This window comes from Cydia amplana, chromosome 17, assembly GCF_948474715.1.
Source record: "Cydia amplana chromosome 17, ilCydAmpl1.1, whole genome shotgun sequence".
Classification (NCBI taxonomy): Eukaryota; Metazoa; Arthropoda; class Insecta; order Lepidoptera; family Tortricidae; genus Cydia; species Cydia amplana.
In genome coordinates this window covers 1,306,749-1,328,774 of record NC_086085.1, presented here as the reverse complement: position 1 = coordinate 1,328,774, position 22,026 = coordinate 1,306,749, and the positions used below count along the sequence as shown (strand labels likewise).

General features: G+C 37.1%; 1 protein-coding gene across 1 annotated transcript in view; it reads left to right on the top strand.

The window, feature by feature from the left end:
- The window catches only part of LOC134655690 (hemicentin-1), a 217,207-nt gene that overhangs the window by 178,206 nt on the left and 16,975 nt on the right, over positions 1-22,026 (top strand). The window contains exons 2-6 of the mRNA XM_063511145.1: positions 11,274-11,406; positions 14,375-14,583; positions 15,355-15,465; positions 19,449-19,652; positions 21,383-21,534. Coding sequence (XP_063367215.1) covers positions 11,274-11,406; positions 14,375-14,583; positions 15,355-15,465; positions 19,449-19,652; positions 21,383-21,534 — 809 coding nt within the window. The remainder of the gene's footprint in view (positions 1-11,273; positions 11,407-14,374; positions 14,584-15,354; positions 15,466-19,448; positions 19,653-21,382; positions 21,535-22,026) is intronic.

Genomic DNA, 22,026 nt, shown 5'->3' with positions numbered 1-22,026 from the left:
TCTGGAAGTGCTGGCAGAAGTGAAAACTCAATGACATTGTAACATTTTTTCGATCAGGTCACGTATCAGTCTTACGAATTTTCAATCTGTCGAATATGTCGGTCACGTGACCTGTCGCGGGTTTAACATTTTTTCTCCACCTCAAAAAGTGCACAGCGCCGCTAAAGACGTTTTCACTTCAATAAAATAGAGATTACATAACGTTTACTATACACCAAATTCAGCATCCACAAAACGATTAATCTAAAATATAGATTCTAAAAGATGAAGCACCTATATCTTTTATAAGTTAAATTTAACGGCCAAATCCGTTCATTTAACATCTGATCAAATTTATTCAATCGTAAAAACTTATGTCTTTCATACGAGTATCTAGTAATATCTCTTTGTGACCCGTTATTGGAATTTGTACTTTAAAATGATTTGAATAGGGTTCAGTTTGGATGAATTGGGTGCGTATAACCATGAAAGCAAAATCACCTTCGTTTATTATTGGACCCTGTGGCAGATGGTAGACGGAATTTATAGTAATATCAGTTAAGTATGAAAGCTTATAGTAATTCTGTTGTTGGTTATTGATTTTAAGGATTAGTGGGTGGATATTGTTCAAGTTTCACTTATTTAGGATGGAGGGTCAGAATTACGCTACAAGACAAAATGGGGCTTCACACTTAATTTTGTGAAAACTACTGATAATTAGGGCTGATACAGACGGACGTCAGCGTGCAAATTGCACTCTGGTTGCAGTCCGTCTGTACCGGCCCTTAGATGTTTTCAAATATTGTTGAGCTCAACTAATTAAATGTAGGTAGCTATTTAATCCTGTTATTTTATGTTAATTTTGTATCTACATACAGTGAGCCGCCTTTTTAAGAGCCAACAGGAGCTGAGATTTAAATATTTTAGGTAAATATACCCGTCTCGCTAACGGAAGCGGCTCCTAAAACTAGTGCGATAAGGACAAGGCGAAAAATCCTGCGTAAAAATCTCAAAAATCGAGGTTTCGTACTCGACTGTTTCCTCCTCCAAAACTTAACCAATCGTAACCAAATTTGGAAATCTAAATGATTAATGACCATTATCTGTGTCGGACCGTTTTGCTTTTTTGGCTAATTGATATAAGTTTTGAATAGCGCGCCTCTCATTGCGGCATAGTCAATTAGGCCATTTTGGCCATTTTTGAAGGGCTCTAGCGCCTTAAAAAACAAAAATATCAAAAAAAGCAAAACGGTCCGACACAGATATTGACAATATTAATCTGTGTTGAAAAAATCATTGCTCTAAACCCACGGAGGAACCAGTCGAGTACGTTTGTATGGAGAAATGACCACTCCTGTTGGCTCTTAAATAGGTATCTATCGTTAAATTTAAATAATCACAATTATTTAGGATACTATAAGGCCGCTAGGGCGCTCCATGGGTGAAATGATTTAGAGTCTGTGCGTAAATTGAAGAGTCGTGGAATGTATTGGGCCCCATACATTCCACGACTTTTCTCTTTCCGCACAGACTCTAGGCAGTACGAGTATATACGAGTATAATATATTTAGGCTGGTCTGACCCATCAAGAAACGAGCCTATAGAATTAACCCCACTTTACAGTATAATATATGTATCAATACTTACACGGGTACTGGCGCTATTGAGCGCACCTGCTGCGTTGGTAAACTGTGTAGTTGGACACTTTCCAGGCTGGTTATTATTATAAGGCTGAGTTTCCACCAGAAATGAATAGCGAAGATGCGTAGCGAAGGATATGTTCGTAAATAATCAATAAAATCACTAATACCTGTCCTCGCTCAGCGCAGCTCTACTTAGTCGGCGATTTTGTATTGGTTCTTAAGAAACACATCCCTCGATTCGCATCCTCGAACATATCTGGTGGAAACGCAGCCTAAGGTTCGTTATAACCGATGTCCAGTTTATGACGTGCAAAGTGTGTTACAAGTGTAAAGGACGGGGGACGGGTAGGGATGAGTGTTAGTAGGAATACTAGGTATTGGGGTCTTTTTGAGTCTAATTTAAGTCAATTATTTTTATATTGACATGATGGTTACAGGATGCCCTTAGGATAATGGCACCCTCAATAACTGTCTATTATACATATATTTTAGAATTAAATTCCAATAGCTAGCGGGCGCCTACTAGTTTATTGTTCAAAAACTGATAAGAAAGTTGCATTTTATTCACATGTGAGGCAAAGTAATCAAATGAAAATTTTGAGTTGTTTTCTTATGTTTGCGGGTAGATTCGACTATTAAATGATGATTTTGAATTATAAATAGGTATTTAATACATTCAATACCTACTTGCCAATTTGATATATCGTTAGTCCACTCAAATACATCACTGTTAAAGATAAAACTGACATTATTATAGATTGTCTACGACACAAGTTTAGCGCAATAGGCACAAGTAGCTACCTTGTCAAATTAATCAAATACAACGGAACTGACGGTAAATTAGAAGATTACCTTCGAATGGTGACATTTTAGAAAAACTTGGTCTTGCAAATCTGGTGATTCCTACTCATATTACTTTTTAAACTTATTGCACAAAACATATACAACGGCATTCTTTACTACTTATCTATGTGAGACTTTTTTGATCTTTGGACGAACGTTGGATTTTACTAAATTACCTAAGAACGCCTAAACTCCACTTGCACCATCCCACTAACCCGGGGTTAAGCGGTTAAACCGTTAAATCAGTGTCAAATTGTACTGGTAACCATGGTAACTCCAGGTTTAACCAAATATCACATTCTTCTTTACCACAATATGTAACAATTTTATGTGACATTCGAAAACTCATTTCTTTATTTACTTACCTATTTCTGCGCAATTCCAAGTTAAAACTTTTTTAATGTTACTTACAGAGTCCGTACAATGAGTCACTGACAGTGTCAAAACTGACTTATACGCTATCGAGAACGTAATTTACTTTCTATACATCTCGCTCGCACTAATATGCGAGTACGAACGAGATACATAGGAGAAGTAAATTACGTTCTCGATGGCGTTTAATGTCAGTGCCAAACTGGTGGTAGCCACACAGTTATCCCTTCACGTGACATTCATAGTTTTAGATTTGTTGAAAATTCTGTCAGTTACATTTTTAAACAGACATTCCCGAGGCGGAAGTTTACAGGCGAAGGGTTGTAATGACTTATTAATTTCTAAGTAAAATTTTGTATGGAAGTGCTAATGTTCTTTTTTTCTTGTGTCTTGTAATTGTAACGTGATGATGTAAATTAAATTATAAACAAGTCTTCGGTATCCTTTGCTAAATAACTTTATAAAACTATAAATTGGACGGACGGAGGAATTGAAACCATAATTCCACGTGATAAGGTTCTTTTTAGAACACAATAGTTATTGGATATGTTGTGCAATTCTATATCAATTGTGTTGTTGACCACATCGATCAATCATCACCCACAACCTTAGACTGACCTGACAATACGACAACAGCCTATTGTAACCCTATCTAAGCTAAATTGAACCTTAAACTACTCAAATTACAGTCTAAACTTGAATAGTTTTGTGGAAACTTAGTCAAAAGCGTGGACGCACAAATTTATTATCGCGTTTTTGTGAAATGTTTTTAATGGTTTGTACGTAACAAAGTAATGTATCAACGTGATTCGGATGCCTTCTTAAGGTGCAGTGGGTTCAGCCAGCTCAGTTACTTATTGAAAAATGGTGAAGCGTTTTTAGATAAAAAAACGGTCGCCTTAAAATTTGCGTTTGGTTCTTAAAATTTGGGTTAGTTAAAATTTGAATTAAACTATTATAGTAACTGCGTTCGAAGAAGGACCTTTTAGTTTTTAAGATATTTTTCTGTAATATGTAGGTACCTTATACCACATTTAAGATATTTATCTATGGGCTCCTAGTTTCCTTAAATAAATATTTTCATTTCATTTCATTTAAATATTTTATTTGCAACTTTTTATCGATCACCTCTGAAATTCGCAGAAAATCACCTGAGTGATAGGAATACATCGGACAGGTGACAAATAGTACCTATACCACATTTAAGATATTTATCTATGGGCTCCTAGTTTCCTTAAATAAATATTTTCATTTCATTTCATTTAAATATTTTATTTGCAACTTTTTATCGATCACCTCTGAAATTCGCAGAAAATCACCTGAGTGATAGGAATACATCGGACAGGTGACAAATAGTCGCATGCGACATGAAATATGACAGACAAATTGAAACGAGCGAGAATAGGACCCCTAAATTGGATGAGTGCGAGATGGTCTTGATTTTTTTCATAAATTTGGGTAGTGGACTTGTCCAATCCTTTTGTTATGAACAGAGTTCGGACAGATTGGCGTCATTGCTCGCAATAATGTGGACATGACTCCAAATTTAATTAAATAATTAATCATAAAATTATTTTAATTAATTTTTTACCTGAGATTTAATTTTGATTCCTAGTCAATAAATAGCACTTAAATATATTTTTGATATAAAAAAATGAGTACCATCAGAAAATTTGGAAAACATACTAATTATTTTTTTAAATATATTTACATTATAAGAATTTTTTGTGTTATTTATTGATTAGGAATCAAAATTAAAACTCAGGTAAGAAATTAGTTAAATGATTAATTATTTAATCAATTTTGGAGTCATGTCCACATTATTGCGAGCAATGACGCAAATTTGACCGATCTCTGGTTATGAAAGGTAAGAAAATGTGACGTTCCACGGCAAAAGGTACCTTATGGCACTTGGCGCTTACGTCGCATAGCGTCGCAATAATAATAGCGCGCGGCGGCGGAGCGGCGTTAATAATAGCGTAAGCGCCAACGGCCATAAGGTACCTTTACCCGTGGGACGTCACAAATGTCCTCACAGCAGCACTTTTGAAGCATAAGGACCCTTCTGTGATGGAAAGCAACGTATATCACAACAGACTATGTATGGGAGCCCCACTTTAATAATTAATTAGGTATTTTATTTTGCTTTTAGTATTTGTTGTTATAGTGGCAACAGAAACATATCATCTGTGAAAATTTCAACTATCTAGCTATCACGGTTCATGAGTTACAGCCTGATGACCGACAGACGGACAACGGAGTCTTGGTAACAAGGTCCCGCTTTCACCCTTTGGGTACGTAAACCTAAAAACTTAATAGGAAACAAAATTTCGCTAAACTAGGACTTCTACAAACTGATTTATTATAACAATATAAACTGCCTTTTCACGTTCAAGGAATCACCATTATAAAGGCAATCACACACGACACGAATTTCTCATAATGCCGGATAAATACGGAAAAGTTTGCTTACAAGACTCGTTACACGAATATTGTTGTTTAACACGCCAATACGCCAATTCAAACTTACGTTGTGACATCAAAATGATATCTAAATAATGTCAGTTGGACGTGCATTTTGGTCGTACTTGTCTGTACATGTATTGGAATGAGCGAGACGCACGGGCGACTGACATCATATAGATATCACTTTTGATGTCACAATATAACTTGGAATTGTCCTCCAGGGTAAATATTATTTGTATGGGTTTGCAAATGGTAAAACTGTCATGTTACTGGTTGTATTTATTTTACAATGTAAACGTGGCAAACAAGCGAACAAAATGTTCCTTATAGTTGAGATTTTCCATTTTCGCAATTGTTAAGTCCTTAAACATCCTAAATTCAATATAATTCATGTATTACATCCCAAAAAAGAAACAAAATAAGAAACGTGAATGATACACCATGACAAAGCTAAACAACAATTACCCCTAGTGTAAATTTCATTGGATAGCGTGACGAGCGTTCGCGTTATGTCTCATTTTATATGTGATAAAACATTACAGCGCGCTAAGCGGGACGTTTTGGAAACTCAAAATTCCATAAAAAATTACACTTTACCACAAACGTGTACATCACGCTATCGGATGAAACTTACACTAGGGATTCAGACATAGAGAAAAAAATACATAGAGTGCTCACTCCATACATCAGTTCAGACTATTAATTTCAGTGTCTACATCTAGCATCGAGTAGCGGAACTATCAGTACTGCTACTTGACAATAGATGTAGCACCGACCGGAAAGTCTTATCTCAACAGCATAAGACTTTCCGGTCGGTGCTACATCTATTGTCAAGTAGCAGTACTGATAGTTCCGCTACTCGATGCTAGATGCTAATAGTCTTTTTGGTACTAAAACTGATGTATGGAGTGAGCACTCTATGTATTTTTTTCTCTATGATTCAGATCGGTACCTACTGTTTTTACTGTTTTTTAAAAATTTAGATACGCGATTAAGTCCCGTTGTACAATTTAATAATGTGTAATAATCGTGAAAGTTTAAATCAGTGTTTTTACTCGTTTTCAATTATTGTTTCTCGATTAGATGTTTTTTTCAATAAAATGGACTCTATGGAAGGTGGAGTGGTGGGTGGTATTTACAATTAGTCTTTTTAAGCGCAAACTTAAGAGTTGGTTGATACAGGAATGTTTTATTCAATTGATGATTTTTTTGACTATTTCAAATATGACTAGATAGGCACTGACAATTGGAATTAGATTAAGTATGACATTTGTATTTAGCGTTGTAATTATAAGAAGTGACATGACTGTTTATACGACAACGGTTTCACTCACTTGAATTTTTAGTCGCTATTGGCGACATGTTTCGGGCCCTTCGGGGGTCCACCCTCAGGCTCGAGTGCTCGCGGCGCGGCGACTGCAACTCGTGCACTGATCGCACCGCCCATCTCGTCGCTATTTGCGCGCGCGCTGACAAAAATATGTCTCACGAAAGTTTAATATTGAGAAGTGACATGTATAATATTAGATTTATACTTGGTCAACCAGATCTTGACAGTAGAAAAAGGCGGCAAATTTGAAAAATGTAGGCGCGAAGGGATATCGCGCCTTTTTTTACTGACAAGATTTGGTTGACCAGCTATATTAGCATTATTAATAGATGTAGCATAGCTAGAGTGTTTGGGTTTTTGCATGCCAGTTGCTGGTGAAGTATGCATGTGCTTCTTAGTTGCTAAGTCCATCTTTTGTACCATATTTTATGCAAAATAAAGATATTTGATTTGATTTGGAGTTATAGAGCTTTTGTTTTTCGCAGAACATATTTCTTCTATAATGGCTAAGGTAAAAACATCGAACGAGGAATAAATAAATATTAACTTAGGTGTTTCTGCCTATTGAAGCGCCTGTTGTCGAAGCCTATCGTATCGTTTTGACCTACATTGTACGCTTGTTACATAAACATTGTATTGTCGTCGATACACACTAGACGATATATGTTTGTGTGCATCTCATTATTTTTAAGGGTCACAGGGTTTTGAATGAAAAAGTCACACAATAGGGGTGTTGAATGTATTTAAAATAAATTATTAAACATCATGTATGATAGCAACAGAACTTTAATACAGAAACGTAGACAGCAGTTAGTTCGGATTTTTGCCAGTATTACTGCAGCAGTATGCAATATTACTGCTAAATTCTAATAATATTATTAAATTGTACAACGGGACTTAATCGCGTATCTAAGTTTTAAGATTTACCTCCGACGTTTCGAGGACAGCGTTGTCCCCGTGGTCTCGGAGAAGTCCTCGTCTTCTCCGACCACGACCACGAAGACCACGACGACGAGACCACGGGGACAACGCCGTCCTCGAAACGTCGGAGGTAAATCTTAAAACTTAGATACGCGATTAAGTCCCGTTGTACAATTTAATAATGTGTAAAAATCGTGAAAGTGTAAATCAGTCTAATAATATTGTCGACAGCATTACTGTCGCAAATGTCATGTTTTTTGAGCGCGACTTTACTGCCTACTGCATTGCTGCTGCAAACTATCGGGCCAAGTCTAACGTGCATATGACATCAAACCGATATTTCAATAATTGGAATCTTATAAGTTAGCTACAAGTATCTGTGCCCTCTACACCAATTTTTTACTATATCTTATAACTATATTTTATGAAACCGTTTTTCCCAACCTACAAAATAACCTCAACCCGGAAATCGCACAGTGTGACCCGTGAAGGAAATGAACATTGCTGAAAATTGACGCGGAGCTATATTTCTGTACCTACATGCGCGTAACGAAGGGCGTTGATTTACGAGCACGGAACACTGGCCTTTACCTACTTAGGTACAACTTACTCGTATAGGTACAGCTGCAAAATATTAAGCTTTGGTTTACTTATTTATTAGGTATGCAGTTAGCTTCATATTTAGGAAAAAAACTCTTGAAATCATTCCGAAGTTATACATGAACTATGGTGTGGCATGGTATTGGTAAATAATAAGTCCCTCTTGCATGCATAACTTCTACAAACACGACAATTTAATTAAGTAGATAAGTATTTAGCAATTTTCAAAATTATCCCGCTTTCAAAGTTAAACCACCTTACTTTAAATGTTGTGTACAGTTTACAAAGAAATGCTACTTATTAATATAGTTAATACTATTTACTTAATAATTATAAATGTACATGACATCAAAAACTATTCGCGTTAATTTAAAATTCTCTTTTCGCAAAAATTTCTACCTAAATCAAAACTACCCGGAGGTTCAATTTGTCTCACTCACGACGAAACGTGACGTGTGGCTCAAGCTCACTTTGCCGGCCGGCCTAGGCCGACAATGTACCTATGACCATCTATTGCCAGCCACAAAGTGATGTCATGTTACGACGTCTGTTCTCATGCAAAAAACAATAGCTATACCCGTGCAGCCGTGCAGGTTTGGGTAAAAGCGGCGGGTGGGGCGTAAAAGTCGGCTACTTTTTAAATTGCTATCAAATAACACTTACAAGGTATATTAAATACATTACCTAAATTGGCTTGCATTCACCAAACAGGTTTTCCATATTGAAACAATTCGGTAGTCTTATAAACACGTTATTTAAGATAATAATGCCTTGTTTTTTATAGAACGGAAACGCCACCGCATCTGAGGTCAAAATGCACAAAGTTATAATTGCGGTCGAGTTTTCATTATACACGTGAATTTTATATGTGATTTCTATGTTTATCTATTTGTTAACCGGCAAAGTAAAGTTGGAGATAAAAACAGGTTTTACACCCGGAGATGCTCATGTTCTTTTTTTTATGATAATGTAGCAATGACTTGAACTCAATGTGTGTGTAGTTCTTGGTAATGTTATATGCGCATTTTATGCTTATTGGGAAATTTTAATTGAATTCTATTTTTAGTTTAAGAGCACATAAGTATGATGTTATGTCGCCGGGTTACGGTAAAAATGAGATAAAAACATAATTAAATGCTAGAATTTTCCTGTTGTGTACTATTGTTTATCATTTTATTCTAAACGAGTTATTTCTCTCATAATATAAGAAAAGATTTGGCCAAAATAATATTCAAGTACTACATAGGCATTTTCATATGATACAACTTTAGATAATTTTAGATGTAACCTCACATTCGGATGTCTGCCACAGCTGCATAACTGTTGCGTCATCACTGCTGCGCCATAAACGCCGGCGCTATATTTGTCAATTTTCTTGTATAAAATTGTCGATAAAATTGACTAATTTTAAACTGTTTAGACGACAACGGTTTAACTCACTTGAATTTTTAATCGCTATTGGCGACATGTCATGTCATGTTGGCGATCAGTGCACGAGTTGCAGTTGCCGCGAGCACTCGAGCCTGAAGAAGGACCCCTGAAGGGCCCGAAACATGTCGCCAATAGCGACAAAAAATTCAAGTGAGTGAAACGGTTGTCGTCTAAACAGTTTAAAATTAGTCAATTTTATCGACAATTTTATACAAGAAAATTGACAAATATAGCGCCGGCGTTTATGGCGCAGCAGTGATGACGCAACAGTTATGCAGCTGTGGCAGACATCCGAATGTGAGGTTACATCTAAAATTATCTAAAGTTGTATCATATGAAAATGCCTATGTAGTACTTGAATATTATTTTGGCCAAATCTTTTCTTATATTGCATCACACTGCACATAAATTAAGACTTTCAGTGCCAAGCGTCCCCTTTCCAAAACAATCTGAGCACACATACAATATCGTGTTTTTGGTAGTGACTGTCAGGCCAATTCGAACACTGACATCACAATGATACTTGAATCATATTACCTATATATTTAGATGTCGTGCGTCTCGCTCGCGGAAATCCATGTCCGGACAAGTACGAGCGCAATGCACTATAACTAAATAATAATAATCATCATCATAACTTAAGAGCTTTGCTCTTGTCAGTGGAGTAATCGCCAATAATTTATTTCTTGTGCCAGTCTTTTAATTTCCTCATACGACGTATCATTTTTTATTTGGATAAGATAAATTGTTCTAGGTTTCCCTTCTTCTCTTGTCTTTTCAATCCTGCCTTCCAAGATGTCCAGGACAAACTTGTCACGCCGTATCAGGTGTCCTACCATCATGTCTGTCCTATTTCTTATTGTATTTAACAACTTCGCTTTTCTCCTATCATACTCAGGACTTCTTCATTCGTCTTCCTTTCAGTCCAGCTGATCCTTTCCATCCTCCGCCAACACCACATTTCGAAAGCTTCTAACCTTTTTCTATCTTATACCTATATCTTATAACCTTTTTCTAACTAAATAATATGATTCTGATAGCAGTAGCTTTGCGTTAGCATTGGCCTGTGTGTTAAGCAAAAAGATTTAATGACCAAAAAAAATCAACCGGACTTAGATACACGATGGTCGATGACCTACAAAATCGGTGATCGATGACGCAGTGATGAGATCAATTGATGACGGTGTCAGATGATCGTCATCAATCTTTGACCTTGAGGTTGATGTTGCATGACTGGTCGGTGAGATGGTAATAGCTAGGTTATGCTAGACGACTAGTTTTTTGATGGTCTATACTATATTGGTCAAATAAAGGATGTTTTTTCATACTGAGCAATTTTTACTATGGGACCAACGCTGAAATTAAGGGAAAGTATTGGATTTTTCATACATTTTCACTTGGTCTGAACATGGTATATATTATTTTTTATGGAAGAGTAAAAAAAAATCGCGATTTCGGGGTTGGCCCCATAGTCAAAGTTGCTCAGTATGATCTACATATTCACATCGTAGGTACAATATTGCAGTAGGTACTTACATCTACCACCACTTGACAATTGACATTTACCTACTCTAGCGACTGAGTAAAATCGATCGCAGTCCCATCTCGCTCGCACTAATGGGTGTTACTTTTGTTGGACAGTTTTGTCTGTACTTCTTCAACTTACCAAAGTTTCTTTTCTTCCGCAGTGCCAACATCGGACGTGCAAGGCGTGCTGGGGAAGAAAGCGTCCCTCCCGTGCGACATCGCGCCGCTGCAGCAGAACGACGAAGTGGTCATGGTGCTCTGGTTCAAAGAGAGCGGCGGGGAACCTCTATACAGGTAAGTTGTTACTCAAGAGCAAATTAAATGCCCGACAAGAAATAGGAAATATTACGCGAAAGTCTGCGTAGGGGGCACCACTCCCACAATAAGTCACAATCTAAGGACGCAAACGAGAGAGTCGAAATTTTGTTATCTAACCTCTCTATCACTCTTGCATATTCGAGCTATAAAGAGGCAGATAGCTGAGTTTCGATTTCGTGTATCCCGGGTAGGCCCTTTGTAAACAAACTGCCTTGATGTATCAATGTCATATTTTAATATCTGTGAAAACTTGTCAAAAAACTAAGGTACAATATGTATAAGTTACTCTATGGTTTACTAAAGGCGCTAGTGCTGCACTCTGGCGGCAAAACATTGCAGTAATACTCCCTATTGTAGACAATATTGGGGGCACCACTGTTCCTACGTAACTGTCACCGAAACATGGGACCTTTAAACTGTTGTCTTTCACTGTATTATTTTGTACAATAAAGTTTTTTACTAGTTAAAACTGCCAATATACAGGTACCTATTTCGGTCATCAAAAAAATGTCCTTTTTACTGGACATCACACCATCTAGTAAAACAACAAATACATAAATTCTCCTGATTGGCTACTTCGGGAAATAAGGCTGCCAAACACCTTCATCATACGGAAGAATCGGGAATAACAACCGAATGTTTTGACGTTAACATAAGACTCGAATATGCCCTGTCGCTCAACATAACAGGCCAATTCGAACGTACACTGACACGAGAATAATATTTGAATGCGATTTCGTTATTCTAGCTCGCGCCAATACATATACAGACAAGTACGAACGAAATGCACGATAATTAAGTTCTGTGTATAAAAACACACCTTACACATCGTAACTGGTGAATTTCCAATATGACTCGGAACTCCGTTAGCCGTTTAACAAGTGTAACACTCTTAAGCTAGATGTCGCTAGTGTCCCATATGGTGGAAAGATTTGCCGGCTATGGATGAGGTCTTGGTGGCTCAGTTGGCAGAGCGCTGGAGTATCGATTCAAAGGCCGTGAGTTCAAGTCTCACCCAAGGCAGTAATTTTTCCACTTTAAATTGGTTCTAAGTTTAATATCTGTGTTTGTTCGAATTGACCTGTAAGGCTCCGATGCGCCCTGTCGCTCAAAGATGTCCGTATTTCCGCACGGCTCCGGAAACTCTCGTATCAATGTAGTTTATTTTTACCCCATAGGTAATAAACGACACAACCTTTCTGAATAATGGAAATACATTTTTCTGCGAGCAACTAAAGTGGATGTAAAAGTTACGTAATAACTTTGTTAAGGAAAATGGGAGGCATGATAGAATTGTTGCTAATCAAAAGCGGAAAATTAATAAATTATTTGTTTTACAAGGCGGCAAAGTTGTAGTGTAAGCTCTCGTGCTAATATTGATACCTGAGCAAGCGAGCTATAATTTGTTTTTCAAAAAACACAATTTGACCGAATCAATAGAGCACTCTATAGTAGTAGTAGTAGTAAATCACTTTATTGTACAAAAACCGGTTCACATGAAATTCACATAAATTTAGGTAGGTAATTTAGGTATAGTTGATTATAGCTCTGTAGCTTTATTCACATTATACTTACTGTCCGACCGAAACATGTTTTTTTGCCGAAACCGAAACCGAAGGTTCGGCATTGGTTCTAGTTTCGGCCGAAACCGAAACCGAAACCGAAACTTTTGCAGATTTACTAAAATCGTTGAATAAATTTCATTAAACTGCTTTTATACACATATTAGGACTGCGTCGACCGTCCAGTGGCGCCATCATTAGGGGAATTGTGTTTTCTAATAAACCAATTAATTTCTGTATACATAAATATTGTTGTCCTACTTGCTCCCTAACTGTTGGTCTTTGTCACATAGTTTAGTTTCATAGTACGAAGTACTATTTATTATGTTTCGGCCCGGCCGAAAGGTTCGGCCGTTTTTTGGCCGAAACCGAAACTACGGCCGAAACATGATTTTATGGCCGAAACTGGCCGAAACCGAAACCGAATCTTCGGTCGGACATACCTACATGGAGTTGGGAAGGAATTTCTACCTCCATTCATACGGGTGAACGCTAACATGTTCCTCAAAGGCATACAAAGCATTATACGTCTGTATACTCTATAAGAGCCGTTACGCACTGTCGACTATTTAGTCGCCGGTCGCCGGTGACTTGGTCTCTTGGCGACCAATATATAGACAACTAGGGCCAGGAGACCAAGCCGAGCGGAAACATCACTAAAATATGTTGTGTTCTTCACAACTATGTTCGAGAGAGGGGCGGATACAAGGTCGCCATGACAGTTGCTCGCAGTGTGAACGCTTCCATATATGAACCCGTGTTTCTAAAGGTCGCTGGCGACCAGGAGCCCGTTTCTCAAAAGCTTGTAACTTGTAATACAAGCGAATGTCATTTTTTGACAGCTTTTGTTAGAAAGGGACTTCTACTAGTATTACAAGTTACAAGCTTTTGAGAAACGGGCCCCAGCCGTCGCTTGTGCATCGCCCATGAGTCGCCCGGGCGATTGGCGACCAAGTGCGTAAACGCCTATATGAACTATATAGAAAGTCACAGTCGATAGTGTGAATAAGCTCTAAGTATCTTATTCCTAAATTAAATCTTCTATTGATATAGAGTCCGTGCTTGTAGGTATTCAAATTAGCTAGAAATAGGTACAATGTTAGATCCAAATGTTGAAATGAATGTGTTTTCAATGTAAATGTTATTAGTATCCATTATGCGAATTATATTTTCGCCCTGACACTTGAAAAACAGATTGACTTTGGGATTTAATTGCGAGAAAATACGGGAAAGAATTAAATGAGTATAGGTACATAGTATTGGGATACAAATTAAATTATTTATAATGAATATATTTTTATTACTCCCACTTCCGCTACATGTATTGACAACATTTGGTTGAACTGTTCTCACTTGTTTTTAATTTGTCATATTGTTCTCAGCTACGACATCCGCGGCCGCACCGCCAACCAGCCGAAGCTGTGGTCGTCCCCATCCGTCTTCGGGAACCGCGCGTACTTCAGGGCGAGCGCGACGCCAGCGGTGCTGATGGTCGACAACGTCATAGCGGTCGACGCTGGTCTTTATCGCTGCAGGGTAGACTTCAAGAATTCTCCTACCAGGAATCTGAAAGTCAATTTTACTGTTATAAGTAAGTAGTAGATATCTTCGTCGAAAATCGAACTTTCATCGCTCTAACGCTCAAATGTGCAAGAGCGATACACAGGCAGTTAATGAAATCTCGATTTTCGTTTTTCGAGGTATCCCTAATGCCAAATGATATTAAATATGTCGGTATTAACTACAGGTATATGCTATTCTCATATATAATCTTATGTCATAATACCTAGTTATTTTTTGAAATTAGTTCGGCGAATTATTTTTTCAGTATAATGTTCCAACAACAACCTAGAAATGGAAAGAGAAAAATGGAACTTCAGATGGTTTCCACGAACTGTTGTTTCGAAATCGAAATAATGTTTATTTTTTATTTGTTTGCACCATCTGTTTTTAATTACACTATTCTGAGAAAACTCTATTTCTATTTTCAATCTTACAATGGTGTTTGCGGGAATCGAATTTCAATATTGGAATCATATTACAATTTTTCTATTAAGGGAAAACTTTATAAATAAGCGATCGCTCTTATCCAACTGAGCTACGGAAGCTTACCAGAAGTGTGCACAACTTACCAGTTTTGAATGATTCACGGTTAGTTTCACAAGACTTATATCGACCGGGATATTAACCGTGATTATATACCTTTTGTATTGTTTTCGAGCGTCCGATATTTCGACGCAGTTACATGCATCTTGTTCACGGGCAACTGAAGATAGCGGGTGGGTGGGTCACGGTTCATATCCCGGTCGATATAAAGTCTTGTGCACAACTTTCCAATCTTTATCCTTGCTATTTTTTGCAGTACCTCCAAATCGGCCCACGATATACGATTCCAAAAGAAGAGACAGGACGAAGCTAGTGGAGCCCTACAATGAAGGGTCAAATGTGCAGCTAACCTGTGAGGTAGAAGGAGGTAAGTTAGATAAATAGTATATCGAGTATGTCAGACGACTGTGCTGGTTACAGTTACTAGTTATACTGTAATACTTTCCGTTTTAGTCCGGTTTCCTCACGATGTTTTCCTTCACCGAAAAGCGGCTGGACTGGCGACTGGTAAATATCAAATGATATTTCTTACATAAGTTACAAAAGTTAGTAATAAAAATATCGAGGATGTAAGACGACTGTGGCTACTAGTTATACTTTTTAATGTTATAAAAAAAAAATTTGACAAAAAACTTAATATCATCTGAGAAAAGGATCAATCACTGGTCAGTTTGTAAAAAATACTACATGATATTTGAATATTATAAACGGAAAGTACCTATTACTATAGTCCTATAGAAAGCATTTACAAAGGAAAATATCCCTAATAATCCTACTGCGATTAAAGCAACGCATAAGGAACATAACGAGACGTATTTGTGATAATGTTACTGCGGCGTGGCACGCAATCCTCTTTCCTTATCCTCCTAAGGCCCAAGGTCCTACCTATAGTACCTATTCAGTTCGATGTAATTTAAACCATGTTCAATTGGAACAGAGTCGCTTTTGCTTTATTTCGTTCAATTTTCAAACGACGCAAAATCAACTCTATTTCCTACAATTCAGGTTCAAATTTCAGTGGCAAATTTTGGATGTTTCGTTTGTATGGCTGGGCCTTAGGAGGTTAAAACCGTCAATTGGATTTGGTACGTACCTGTTGTATATGTATGTACTTACAAAATTATTTAGTGTACGAAATAAAGACTAATCACAAACATGATGGTAGTAAAAGGGCGTTTTCTAAAATAAATATTGAAAACCCGTTTCTCCCAGATCCTGGTGTTTTTGGGTTCTTTCAACTCAGAATCACTAGCATATTCAATCCTGGTGATAAAAAACATTGTCCCAAAATTTTGTATGAAAATTGTACATTCCACTACGTCACGTTACATACAAGTGAAAATTTTTCTCATACTAAAAACGTGACGTAATGGAATGGACATTTTGGGACATCTTTTTTTAATGGTAGGATGGAGAGTGCTGTCGATTCTGAGTAGAATGAGCCCAAGAATGTCCAGATTTGAAAGAATCGGGTTTTCGATATTTATTTTAGAAAAAGCCCAATAATGTGATTTTTTCCATTAAAAGTAGGTACCTATGAGAACGGAAAGTGAACTTCAGAAAAAATATATTACTAAATTCGGACCAAGCATATCGATATCGTGTAATATATATAACCAAAAGAAGAGGCATGGCTGTGGTTAATATACATCACAGACAAGACTTCCTCTGTCTGTGATATACATCAAATTGTGTAAACTTATTTTCTATAATGTTAATATCCATATAACTTGGTATGGACAAGCGTTCTCGCTTGGTCGTCCACTTTCGCCATAATTTCCTTATGGTTAACTGTTTTAATCAAATTAGAATCTTTCACAAACCGAATAAAGTAGCATTTTTATTGACTCATTGCTAACTCAAAGAAGCGATATTCATCCATATTTAGTATAAAACAATAAGGTTCAAATTACAAAAAGGTAAAATTTTGTATGGTGGGTCTTACGAGGTTTAATCAAACTGTTGTGGTTCCGTTCTCTGCTTCATTTATTAGTCACAGTTAATCTAAGGCTTGTCTATTTGTTTAGTAATTGTAGCTCAAACCCAATACCTAGGTAATCAAGACAGGCTAGACTGATTGATACGCATTAGTTAGTTGGCGTTTATTAGTACACGCTAAGCTTAGTCTAAATGTATTTATGTACATAGAAAACATCTAGAACTTACTAAAGACTCCGATAATGTTGGAGGTAGAAGCATAAAAAAAAAGAAAAAACAAGCAACAACGGTTGCACTCCGGGAGTGCCGATAGAAGTGAAAACTCACCTCACTATGTTACCGACGCCCGGTAACACGATATGTTTAGCGGAGGTATTCTATTTATTTATTATATATTATTATCATTCTCAAATAAGATCACACTTTTTCATTGACATGTTTATTTACATACTGCCATGACAACGTCAAATTATTTGAAAATAGGTAAAGAGTCTTGAAAAGGAGTCCGCAACATAAATGTCAAATAACATTGAGTTTTTCTATATTGATTTAAATGCCATCTAAATTATGAGTGGCCACCTTACGCCCCTTACGGTCACGTGATCGCCTTACGCTGTCTCGAGTTTATCATTTTTTTCCCACCTCAAAAAGTGCCCAGCGCCGGTAAAGAAGTTTTCACTTCAAAAAGAACAATTATTAGTGATAAACTCACAAATAAAATGTTCTTCCCAGGACTCGATCCCGGGACCTCCTGTTTAGTCACTACAGACTAGATAAATATAAATATAGATATTTCGATATATGTTCGACCAGCGTCCCTGAAAACTTACTAATTCCGCCCGAACCATTAATCTTGCTGACAAGTTGTCATTTCGATGCTAAATTGTATTTAGTGCTGTTGCTACTATCAAGATCTGGTCACGACACCTTGTAGCTTTACGAGTACAACGATCATTGGGGGAATTATACAGCGAGGGCCATGTGACATTAACAAAATAGTTATGGTAGATTATTAGCCCAATTAGTAATTATAACAAAAGAAAATTTATTTCCCTCTTCAAAAATATTTATCAGTTGTATGTAAATTATGCTTAAGTGACAGTTTCCACGCATACCTATGATAATTATAAAAGATGTTATTACAACATAAACTCACATTACGTTACAAAATAAACTCTTACAATTTTATTCCTTTTGAAGCTGTACCTATGTATTGTATGAAAATCAAATCCCGAAATTCTGTCTGAGATTATCGGCCATATTCGAACTTTAAGATACGTCAAATACTAGAGATTGAAACGATATGGAATTCTTCAAACACGCGTCACTTTTGACACTTGTTTGACACTGACATATCCAATCCATCCATATTGTGTAATTACTTTTATCAATAAAAATATGAATATGAATATATCGTTTCAATCTCTAATATTTGACGTATCTTAAAGTTCGAATACGGCCATATGTCTTTTGATTATTATTAGTTATTACTTAAAGTTTTAACAACAACAATATACGAAGTTATACAAAAAACGCTTTTAATACACATAAGCCGTAATGTAACATCGATCAAGCTGTCCAAAGTTTCGATAACTGGGGATAAAACAATAAAACTCCTATCATGTTTACACCAATATACGAAGCTTACTTTTTTCAACTACAGACAAATTATAGACTTTGTTCCTATGTCTTAAAGTACAAAATCGAACGAATATTCAAAGGTACAGTGCGATACAGTAACGCACATTTATAACATAAATATTTTTCTTTTTCCCTGCTTTTGTTCGTTCAACGGAACAATACAACAAACTAATCAAGGCTCTGCTTTATTCTGTGTGTCTAATCTAAGGGGTTTTGTTCTATTTTTATAAGTCGGCAGAACGTTTTAGGGAACGAGATATTACTATCTTCATAACAGCCCGATGCAGGTAACGATGGACTATTAACCTCCCCACAGATTTTTACAATGAATAAAGGTCGATAAAGGAAGGCACTTGTAATGCCTCTGGTGTTGCACAGTGCCCTTGAGCAGTAGTAATGACTTACTATCCAATTGAGGGGGGATATAAATCTTCTCGGGGCAGAGGTGTAGGGTTGGAGCCGGTGTAGCTTTATTTGACGTTCATAAGCGCATTGTAATTATGCCTCCTTGAATAAACTATCTTTTATCTTATCTTATCGGGCGATTTGTCTCCTATATAAAAAAAAGACTTTTAACTTTAAAGATATTCTCATCAGGCATCAAGAATAACATCATCATCGTCATAATCAGCCTTTTATATCAGCATTATATAGCCGTCACTTGTTTCGGTCCTTAGCTAATATCATCCAGAAGTGACCCGCCACCCGAGCGTCATCCAACCGACGTGTCAATGTATATATTTGGTACACTAACTAAACAATCTTCTACAGGCCGGCCAAGACCTTGGGTGACCTGGTACCTCGAGAACACAGTTATCGACGACTCCTACGAGCAGCGAGGCGACGGCGTGACCGTCAACACGCTGACGTTCCCCAACGTGGGCCGGCAGCACCTGAACGCGCGGCTGGTCTGCCAGGCTGCCAACACCAACTTGGCGCCGCCGCAGACTAAAGTGCTCATATTGGATATCAACTGTGAGTATTCCTCTTTATTCCTTCTCTTATAGGGCTGGTATATACGGACTGCAACCCGACTGCAATTTGTATGGGAACTGCATGCCGACTGCACGCCAACTGTAACGTCGGCGTGTCTGTCTGTATCGGCTGTTAGCGCAGTCGTGATTGAGCTGATGACCTACATACAATGTGTTGGTACAACAAAGTTGCTGGAGTCAGGATTGCGTGATTTGCAAAAACTTCCTAATACACTTTGAAATTGTCTTCAGATTGTCCGCGACAACACTAGAGAGAGAGCGAAAATAATACTCTAGTGTAGTCAGCATCAATAGTAACAAATGGGACTACGCACCAAAAGTAGGTATTCGACATTCTCTAATGTCTTTACGAAAAGAGCTGATGTTGTCTTCCTTTGTTAAGCAATTAGAGCGTGAAAGATAGTTTTAAACGTGAACTGTTCAAGTATATTTTATATATTTGAAAAGTTTTATATGTAGGATGTCAGATACTTTGGCGGGTAGTTTCATCCGCTACTATTAATGCTGACTGCACTTTTGTAGGTTCTTTACCACATCATTGTCAATGCATTGTTACTCAATGGAATGCTATTGAGGATACGTAATAGTAGTCAACCCGACATTGGTTTTATCGTTGCTCATTTAAAACATCGCTCAAGCTTAAATTAGCGATTTTTACCCAATAAGAGACAAATCGCTCCGAAATAATTATTCTAACTATCTGAGTACGCTTCCCGCTAGAGCGCAATATCTATAGATTATTTGGGGTATTATCTATGAAAAGGGACCTTATTGTCGATGGGGCTTACGCCGCACAACGTTGCGCGGCATTGTATTTATATCCGAGCATCGTTAATAATAGCGTAAGCGCCAACCACAATAAGGTCCCTTTTCATAGATAACGTCACATTTGTGATTTGACCGCTACCAATTTCGGGCTAATTGGTTGACAGCGACGAATTTATTTGAAACTACAAATGAAATCAAAGCTAGTCCAATTAAAATAAAACGCCAGCTAGTAAAATCACACCGGTCTGCTCCTTTTGCTCCCATTTATACTAAAAGCATGTAATAAGAGCACTACTTCAGTTCTAAGTAAATCATTAGGAAAAGAAGCAAGAATTTTCAAACGTTAAAGGCACGATTTCAAACTACTTCTAAATCTGGGTCACGCGGTACTCGAGTAATAACATCAATTGAGTGTAACTGAACAATGGATATTTCAGTTATTTCGCCAAAGCTCGTTGAAGTTAAAACAGTTTCACGATTCATTGTGAATGATTTCGGTCTACCAAAATCGATATTGATTTAATAGTAGGTACGGTACGCGACTTTGTAAACTACAATAAGTTAGTTTATGGGGACATTTTACATTGCACCAAATCAAGTAGACTTTGTACAAGTAGAATAAGTAGGTTCCTACCCCACCAGTGTTTTTTATACCTATTTGGACGATACTTGGATTTTATAATTGAAGAAATAAAATTTAAAAATGACATTTTTACTTAGTAACCCATTTATGTATGTAAGATAACTCGGATTCGTAATAGAACATGCATGTATTTACTCAAACAAAATATTTATATCCCATGAAATGCCTGAGGATATCCCTCTTCCAACTTATATTTTAAGATTTCAATGACCTTAATTATCTTAAACCAGGTGATGATGCGAACAATAGATAAATTAAGTAAAGTCTCACTCTAAGCTAAACCTTTTTCTTTATTTCAGTGAAGCCAATAACAGTGACGATAATAACGAAAGAGAAGCAAGTATCGGCAGACAAGAGGTACGAGATCGAGTGCAAAACTACAGGCTCGAGGCCGGAGGCCTCCGTGTCGTGGTGGAAAAACAACAGGCAGCTTAAGCGGATGGCGAAAAACGTAAGTGTACGATAAGTGCATAAATAATAGAACACAAAGACGGAAAAAAAAACAATTACAGTGTCGATACCAATGAAAGAAAAGCAAGTATCGGCAGTCAAGAGGTACGAGATCGAATGCAAAACGACAGGCTCGAGGCCTCTGTGTCGTGGTGGAAAAACAACAGGCAGCTTAAGCGGATGGCGAAAAACGTAAGTATCCGGATACTTAAGTGAAAAATAACAGATTACGAAGTTCAAGTAATTTACTAATAAAATAAGGCGTTATATTGCAGATATCCATATTAATCAAAACAAAAATATTTTTTTGCTAATCCGCGAAATAATAACGTGATAGTCAATTACTTAGTGCTAATGCTAATCGGTTGTACTTACTGGCGTATATTTATATGCAGTAAAGTTCATAAGACGAACCTCCCATCGCGGAATGTCTACCACCAGCTTCACAGTTGCTACCTATTCCTTTAATTTTGAACACTCACATTCACAGAAT